This window comes from Oreochromis aureus, linkage group 3 (assembly GCF_013358895.1).
Source record: "Oreochromis aureus strain Israel breed Guangdong linkage group 3, ZZ_aureus, whole genome shotgun sequence".
NCBI classification, from domain to species: Eukaryota; Metazoa; Chordata; class Actinopteri; order Cichliformes; family Cichlidae; genus Oreochromis; species Oreochromis aureus.
Window position 1 is genome coordinate 133,865,806 of NC_052944.1, and position 8,820 is coordinate 133,874,625.

Consider the following 8,820-nt stretch of genomic DNA (forward strand, 5'->3'; position numbering starts at 1 on the left):
AGTAGCTCAAATGTGCTGTTAGCATGTTAGCAGAGCGATGCTACTGTGAACCGAGGAGCTATTGTCTTGATGTGAGCTTCTACTCAGGGTTTTTTCTCCCAGTTCAGAGCAGAAATGTTTTTGTTAAGATACTGGATGTTGTGTTTTTCTTCACAATTTGAATTATAAGCTAGATATATTTCTACTAATGAAATTAGTTTGCTAACAGCAACAGGGATGAGTCAGTGAGTCAGTTGTGCTTGTGAATCATGATTCACGAGTCAGTAAAGTGATTCTCGAGTATTGAACGATTCGTTCATGATTCGCGCATCACTAGTCTCAAGTAAGTTGCCTGCAATGATATTTAAGGTCCAGCAGGTGTCAGTATGGAGCAAACAAGCAACACTGTGTCGATACAGTTTGGGGAATGTGCTGAAACGCTTCACGAGGCCTCATCTACCCATCACTAGTCCATTCTCTTTTGAGCTGCTTTTAAGCATCTTTCTTGTCGTCGTCGTTCCAACACAGTATGTTTGTTTTGATTTGTGGACCCGGAAAATGGCGCCGCGCTCCCACAATGCATTGCGGCGTGACTTCACTCCAAAGCCCTGTATTGCTGTATACTCATTGTTTGTTCAATAAAGTTTCTATGGAGAAAAAAAGGGGGCTGTCCACAGCCGCTCACTTCCTGACTACCCGTCCATCTAAGGACACTACGTTGTGACGTTGGCAGGTAGTGTCCTCATGAGCATCCTTCCCCTGAATTCGGACACAGCAAGAGTTTTCTATAAGATTTCTCCACCCTGAGGTCAGGGGTCAGCTCTGTGTCACACCCAGTACAAACCACCAGCATCACTCAGTCTGCAAGTGTCACATTAGTCGACTTTTTTAATTCGTATGGACTGAAATATACACAAAACTGTTTTACTGCAATAACAGCTCCATAAGGTAACTCCCATTCCCAGCAACACACCCATTGTGTTTAAGGTGGACTGGATGAAGAGTTGTCAATAAGAACAGACAAACAGATGAAGGTGAACGAATGCTCAATCATGTGAGATAAAGGGTCTGTACTTGTGCTGGTAGATGTCTGGGTCTGGGCTGATGTGGTTCTGATGTACAGGTCATCCCATAGACAGCCGTGCAGCACCGCGTACCTCATCACTCCAATCCTGTTTGTAATCTACAAGAAACCAAGAAGACTCACTGCTCTGTGCAAGCAAACATGTTTCTGAAAGGATTTCCTCAAACTACCAGTCTTTACATCTTGTACAAGCACATCAGACATTATCAGGAAATAATGCTTTTTTTTTCTTCTTTGAAAGCTGTGATGCTGCTTGGAGACATAATTACAGAAGTAACATGTTCAGCAGCAGCAGCTCAGAGCTGGAAGTACAAGTGTGGCAACATGTGGCCAGAGTGGTGACAGAGCTGAACACTAACCTCTGTTATGGTGGATAAATAATGCAGCTGCATTATTAAGGCTCCTCATGGCTGCACAATACAATCAGCCCGGGTTTCGGGTGAGCTCATTGTGAAACCTGGCCCCACCCTATCATGTGAATTCCTGGGATCAGATGGCCCAGGATGTGAGTGGGTGTTAAGGCATCTGGGAAGGATCTCAAAACTGGATTATAGATGGCAGACAGTTGGTGTCGTAAACCACCTCTGTTCAAAGATGGTCGCTCACAGTGGACATAGATGGCCTCTTTCACTCCTCTTTCAAACCATCTGTCCTCTCTGTCCAAAATGTGAACATTGGCATCCTCGAAAGAGTGACCTTTATCCTTTAGATGCAGATGGACTGCTGAGTCTTGTACTGTGGAGGTGGCTCTTCTATGTTGTGCCATGCGCTTGTGAAGTGGCTGTTTGGTTTCTCCGATGTAGAGGTCTGGGCATTCCTCACTGCACTGTACAGCATACACCACGTTGTTCAGTTTGTGTTTTGGAGTTTTGTCTTTCGGCTGAACCAGTTTCTGTCTGAGTGTGTTGCTGGGTCTGAAGTACACTGGGATGTCGTGCTTGGAGAAAACTCTCCTGAGTTTCTCTGATACACCGGCTACATAGGGGATGACAACGTTGTTGCGTCTGTCTTTCATATCCTCCCTCGCTGGTGTCTGATCTTCTTTTCTGTGCATCTTTGCTGACTTTATGAACGCCCAGTTAGGATAACCACATGTTTTCAGTGCTTCCTTTACATGTGTGTGTTCCTTCTTTTTCCCTTCAGGCTTAGAGGGAACATGTCCTTTGTGTCTTCCCTGGTGAACTTGATGTTTTTATCCACGGCGTTAATGTGCGCAGGGAAGGATTCCACTTCTCGTGTCTTGATTTTGACCCAGGTGTCATCTACATATCTGTACCAGTGGCTGGGTACTCTCCCTTTAAAAGAGCCAAGAGCCTTTCTTTCCACTTCCTCCATGTAAAGGTTGGCTACAATAGGTGACACAGGGGAGCCCATGGCACAGCCATGTTTTTGTCTGTAGAAGCCTTCGTTGTATTTGAAGTATGTTGTGGTAAGGCAGAGGTCTAACAGTGTGCAAATCTGATCGGGTGTGAAGTTGGTCCTGTCTTCCAAGGAGCTGTCTTCTTGTAGTCGTTTTCTGACAGTCTCCACTGCCTCCATGGTGGGTATGCAAGTGAAGAGAGAGACTACATCAAAGGACACCATGGTTTCATCTGGGTCCAGGGTAAGTTTCTGGACCTTGAAAAGGAATTGGGGTCAGAAATTTATAATGATACCTGGATGAAAGGGCTGTGATATGTTAATTAATGCTCTATCAATGCCTGAAATAGGTTAATTCAGCTTAAAGTTTTGCATAGATTGCACTACTCGAAGACAAGATTGCATCAGATATTTCCTGAAACGTCACCCATTTGTGATATATGTCAATGTGGAGAAGCTTCACAGTTGCTTCACAGTTTTGTAATGTCTACTAAGCTACATGATTTTTGGGATTCAGTTTTTTCTTCCTTTTTCAACCTTTTTGACGTGCAGTTAGACCCTGATTCCATTTTGATTGGACTGTCGCAACAATCTAAAAAACTTAAGACTGCACAGACCTCTCTTCTGTCTCATGGCAGTGTGCAAGGAGACTGATTCTGCTACTTTGGAAGGGTATAGCAGTGCCCTCCTTGAAAGCCTGGATTTCAGTATTGGCAGATACTCTTCATCTGGAATGGATCCACTACATTATAAAGGACAAACCAGAGGACTTTAGATCAGATTTGGAGGCCACTCATTGAGTATTTGGAAATTATGAACAAATGAGAGTGCTATGTGGACTTCACCATAGGTTACAATAAGCTGATACAGCTCTGGGATGAGGGAATGGTGCAGGGAGGGCTTTTTTTTGTCTGTTTGTTTTCTTGGTGATAAAAACACAAAAAAGAAGCAATATCAGCCCCGGGGGGAATTTATAACTGTTACTCGTGCTTCACAATAAAAAATAAAAACTATTTGGAGAGAGAAAAAGAAAACATAATTTAAATTAAATTCTCTGTCACGATCCTGGGTCTTTTGACCCAGCGTTTTGAGTTTTAGTTTATGGTTTTTTTAAGCTCTTCAGGCTTTCTAAGTTCTTTTTTTTCATGCCTAGGTTGTTCTAGTTCTTTGTTATTAGATTCCCCTTGTGTCTTCCACCCCTGTTAAGTCTCCCTTGCCCTTCATGTGTTTCATGTCTGTGTCTTAAGTAGTCAAGTCTAGGTTGTCATGTCTGTGTCTTATGTTTCCTGTTTTATTTTGAAGAGGTCTTGTGTTCCTGTGTTCATCGTGTTTAGTTTTACTCTTCCACTCGTGTGTGTCAGCTGTTCCCCCATGTGTTCCCACTTCTCTCATTAGCCTCCTGTGTGTATTTAGTCTGTGCGTTCTCATTTAGTCTTTGTTGGATTGTCTGCGTTGTTTCCATGCCAAGTCCTGCGTTCAGGTTTTCATATATCCTCATCGCCATGTTTAGAGTTTTTTTGTTTTTCTATTTACCAGGGTTTTTCATGGTTCATGTTTCCTTTGTAGTTTACCCAGTTTAGGTTATTGCTTAGTTTGCATTGTTTTCACCCTTTTATTTTGTACTGTTCTGTCTGCTTTAATAAACAGTTCATGATCAGTTAAGTTTGGGTTTTAGAATGTCTGCACCTGGGTCCACTCCTCACACTCCACGCAGTTTGCCTCGGCCAACTGTGACATTCTCAAATTTTCACACAGAGGTCATTCATGAAATAAATTGAATCTTTAATCAAAAGGAACATGCTAACCCCAAACCAAATGAGTACAAGCTCCACAAAGAAGCACTTCACATTGAAGAAAGGTTGCACTTTGCATAGTGATTTATTTTGTGGTTCTCGGTCGACATAAATAACATAAATCATGTCAGGAATGAATCTACTGTCACAGTGAACCTTTAGAGTTCATAAAACTTTAAATGTTGTTTGACTCTCAGAGTACAAAAGAATGCCTTTGAAAGAAAAACCTTCATGTGCAACTCAGCAGCATAAATTAGGACATGCTGATGGGTTAGCAGCCATTTTATGGAATTTGGCAAAGCCAGGGGAAACCAGCCAACTCAGATGAATCTTTGACCCCAACCAGTGACTGAGAATGGACATGTGTAATCTGTGTGAAAACATTTTCACCTGCATTTGAAACATTGGCATTAAAATAGGAACATGAATAGTGCCATCATTGCCAGACCTGGCCCACATCGGGTTGACATACACCCTGCCATGACACCAGTCAGTCAGAAGTGCCAGCTTGATACCAGATCCGGGCCAGACCTGTCTGCAATGTGGGATATATATGTGAAGAGAACAGGTCTCACACACTGAAACTTATTTTAAAGCTTTTCAGGAAATTCAGTATGGTCATTTGTTATTGTCAGCCCCTTCCTCACCACTCCTCTCACAATTTGAGTCCCATCAGTCCATTGTGTACACCAACATGCCAGAGTGCCAAGGGGCCACAAGACTTCAGGTCTGCCTACAACTCATCCTTCTCATCTTGCTCACTTCCCTCTGGTGGTGGACCACCTGCACTACCATAGAGCTTGCTGATAATGCCCTGAACCACCTCCTCAAGCTCCTTCCTCTTGGCCTGGGAGTCATCCAGGTCAGCATCTTGGTGGGACTCCAACCACTTAATCTTCTCCTCCACTGCTTTCTCAATGGACTCCTTATCAACATCTGAAAGCTTGCCACCAAGCTTCTCCTTGTTGCCAATTTGATTCTTCAGGGAGTATGCGTAGCCCTCCAGCTCATTGTGAGCATCGATCCTCTTCTTCAGCTTCTTGTCTTCCTCAGCAAAGCGCTTGGCGTCGTTCACCATGTGCTCGATGTCCTCAGGCGTTAGCCAGTTCTGGTCAGTTGTGATCTTGTTCTTGTTGCCTGTGGCCTTGTCTTTAGCAGTGACATGCAGAATGCTGTTGACATCAATCTGAAAGGTGACTTCAATCTCGGGTACACCACGTGGAGCAGGGGCGATGCCAGTCAGGTCAAAGGTACCCAGGAGATGGTTGTCTTTGGTCAAAGGATGCTCACCTAAAACAGAAAAAAAACAGTCACAATTAGACTTGTGGAACATTTAATTTCACTGTCATGTGTTTCTTGTCATTTGATTCTTTTAATGAAAAACACAATTTGTCAGCTTTAAAGAACAATATCAAAACTCTTACCTTCATAGACTTTGATGGTGACAGTAGACTGGCTATCAGAAGCTGTGGTAAACTTCTGGGCTTCTTTTGTGGGCACCACGGTGTTCCTGGAGATCAGCTTGGTCATTACTCCTCCAACAGTCTCAATTCCAAGGGTCATGGGGCACACATCCAGAAGAACCGCATTACCTGCAAGTGAAGGAAAAAGTTTAGTAAACAGGATCAGATTTGAAAGCTCAATCTTATTTAATAAAATATTTCTAAGATTCATGACTCACCAGTGTCCGTCTCTCCAGAAAGCATGCCAGCCCGCACAGCAGCTCCATATGCCACAGCCTCATCAGGGTTGATGCCTCTACATGGCTCTTTGTCATTGAAGAACTCCTTCACCAGCTGCTGGATTTTGGGGATACGAGTGGAGCCTCCAACCAGGACAATCTCATCAATGTCAGGCTTCTTCAAGTCAGCATCTTCCAGCACTTTCTGTACAGGCTTCAGGGTGGACTGGAACAGGTCCTGGATTTTAAAGAACATACAAGTTAAAAAGCTTGTTCAACCACTTCTCTAATAGGGTTTGATACACAATATTTTCAGAACCAAATGAATATCTTACCATGTTCAGCTCCTCAAACTTGGCACGAGTCAGGGTCTCAGAGAAGTCTTTTCCCTTAAAGAAGGACTCGATCTCAATTTGGGCTTGGTAGTGGGCAGACAGCGCCCTCTTGGCCTTCTCGACCTCACGACGCAGCTTCTGTACAGCACGGTTGTCTTTGCGCACATCTTTGCCAGTCTTCTTCTTGTACAGCTTGATAAAGTGCTCCATGACACGCTGGTCAAAGTCCTCACCTCCCAGATGGGTGTCACCATTGGTGGCCACCACTTCGAACACACCATTGTCAATGGTCAGAATAGAAACATCAAAGCTGCCACCGCCCAGATCGAAGACAAGAATGTTCTTCTCTTCATCCTTCTTGTCAAGGCCATAAGCAATACCAGCAGCAGTTCTAAAGAATACAGTGAGAACTTATTGTTCAGAGGCAGGGCAGGGACATTTTTACAGTTTCAAATTGCAGATGATCAAATTCATTTGGACTGTATGCTTACGCCTCATTGATGATTTGCAAAACATTCAGACCAGCAATGGTACCAGCATCCTTAGTGGCCTGGCGCTGGGCATCATTGAAGTAGGTGGGGACAGTGACCACAGCATGTGTAACCTGAGGAAAAAGGATTAAGTTGGATTTGATGATACACCATTCAATTAAGATTTGCATTTTCGCTGATTTAGAATATCTGACACTTTTGTACCCTCTTGCCCAGGTAAGCCTCAGCAGTCTCCTTCATCTTAGTCAGCACCATAGCACAGACCTCCTCAGGAGCAAAGGTCTTTATCTGGCCACCACCAATGTCAACATGGATATGGGGCTTGCTCTTCTTCTCAGTAACCTTTATAGGAATACACACCAATATTAATTTAACAAGAATTTTATTCAAGCGTGACCCAAGAAACCAACAACTACAAGTTTTACTTCTAGGTAACAAGCTCACCTTGAAGGGCAGGTACTTGATGTCCTGCTGCACAACCCAGTCATCCCATGTGCGACCAATCAGCCTCTTGGCATCAAAAATGGTGTTCTCAGGGTTAGAGGTCAGCTGATTCTTTGCAGCATCACCAATCAGACGCTCACCTTCACTGGTGAAGGCCACGTAGGAGGGGGTGATTCGGTTTCCCTGGTCATTGGCAATAATCTCCACACGTCCGTTCTTGAACACTCCAACACTGCAAGAACACAGCTTGATTTCAATTTGAATCCCATTTTATTCCACAGTGGTATTGTGTCATTATTTAAAGAGTCTGAAGTGACTTACCAAGAGTATGTTGTCCCCAGATCAATTCCAATCACAGTCCCAATGTTCTCCTTCTTCTCATCATTAGCAGTGGCAAACACTGTGCTGACTGAGAGCATCACAACCCACAACAGCTTCATCTTTATTTGTTGTTTACTCCAATCTACAAGGAGTAATACAGAAAAGAAATACAACTTAAATTAATCTGGCCTTGAGATTGATAAGTGGACTCCAGTCTCCCAAGTTCAAGAAGCTAGCAGCTAAGGGTACTAATGTGATTTGTTGAGTTTCAGAAACATAGCAGACTTGAAGTTGGCCTTAGAGAATAAATACTGTAAATATTTTATGTCTGCGTAGCTAGTGTAGTATCAGTCATCATCTTAAGACTCATGTATTTAGACTGGCTTTTAACTAGATTTGTGCCTTATGTTTGGTTGAGCTGTTTTATGTATATCTGTTATATATTATTGGAAAGCACTTTGTAGTTTTTATCCTGTGAAGCTATATAAATCAATAAAGTAATAAAGTCCAGTCCTCTTTTGGCAACTTAAAATATATGGACAAAACTATGATGTAATATTTGTTGCAATTCCTACCAAGTTCTTGACCAGCTCCTCTTAAAATGAAAACATTTTTTTTTGAATTAGCAATAAATAAAAAAAAGATATTTAAAAGTCACTCAACATTTTTAAATATTATTTTTTCTTATTTCTTAAACACAGATAAAATGTCTATCATCAGCATGATAATTTACAGTTTCTACAAAACTTTTTAACCCTCATATATAGCTCTGTGACACTGTTTCTGACTTTTTTGGTTTAGCTCAGTGCGTTAACACGTACCCACCTAGACCCCAATTTCAGACGGCCAACGCCAGTTCGAGTCTCACCTGCTCGACTTTCTTGTTGAGGTCTTGAAAGTGGCTCTTTTAGAAAATAAAATATTATAAGCAACGATAACCTCTAGAAGGTCCTATCCTCACCTCTCGTTGGCTTCTTCCCTCTGTGCTCTGTTTGTGCCAGAACTCGGCAGAGAACTCCCTCTCACCCTCCCACACATCTAAACATCCAATCACAGTTGGTATACAAATGAGCCCGTGTCAGGTTTCTTAGTAGGACCAAAATGAAACTGCAAATCTCTGTCATCAAAATCACTGTGACGTTGAGATAATTAACAACTAATAAACACATCTGTATTTGTACATTGTATTTGTCAATGGGAGACGACTCCATTGTTCTTCTCACAGTTTCAGTCTGGTAGAGAAGTGTTTCTGTCTGCTGACTGTCAGACCCAACACAAAGCCCCAACCCAGCTTTCAGCTTTCACCTCTGCACTCAACAGTTTCCTCGTTTCA

At 42.7% G+C, this 8,820-nt stretch overlaps 1 protein-coding gene across 1 annotated transcript; it reads right to left on the reverse strand.

Annotated features, from left to right (window-relative positions):
* Positions 1–4,287: 4,287 nt before the first annotated feature.
* Positions 4,288–7,623, reverse strand: LOC116330506 (endoplasmic reticulum chaperone BiP-like). The gene is made up of 8 exons (XM_039608553.1): positions 7,488–7,623; positions 7,167–7,398; positions 6,927–7,064; positions 6,723–6,835; positions 6,232–6,622; positions 5,897–6,134; positions 5,640–5,807; positions 4,288–5,505 (listed from the first exon to the last, which is right to left on the reverse strand). The coding sequence occupies exons 1-8, from the start codon at positions 7,604–7,606 to the stop codon at positions 4,949–4,951; spliced, it is 1,956 nt and encodes a 651-aa protein (XP_039464487.1). The 5' UTR covers positions 7,607–7,623; the 3' UTR covers positions 4,288–4,948.
* Between the last annotated feature and the right edge of the window lie 1,197 nt (positions 7,624–8,820).

Bases quoted from the DNA above. Each gene is read 5' to 3' on its own strand.
- LOC116330506 (XM_039608553.1), bottom strand. From the start codon at position 7,606: ATGAAGCTGTTGTGGGTTGTGATGCTCTCAGTCAGCACAGTGTTTGCC. The intron at 7,399-7,487 runs GTAAGTCACTTC...GTGTTCTTGCAG, and splicing joins CTGGGGACAACATACTCTTG to TGTTGGAGTGTTCAAGAACG. The intron at 5,808-5,896 runs GTGAGTCATGAA...CTTCACTTGCAG, and splicing joins TTCTGGAGAGACGGACACTG to GTAATGCGGTTCTTCTGGAT.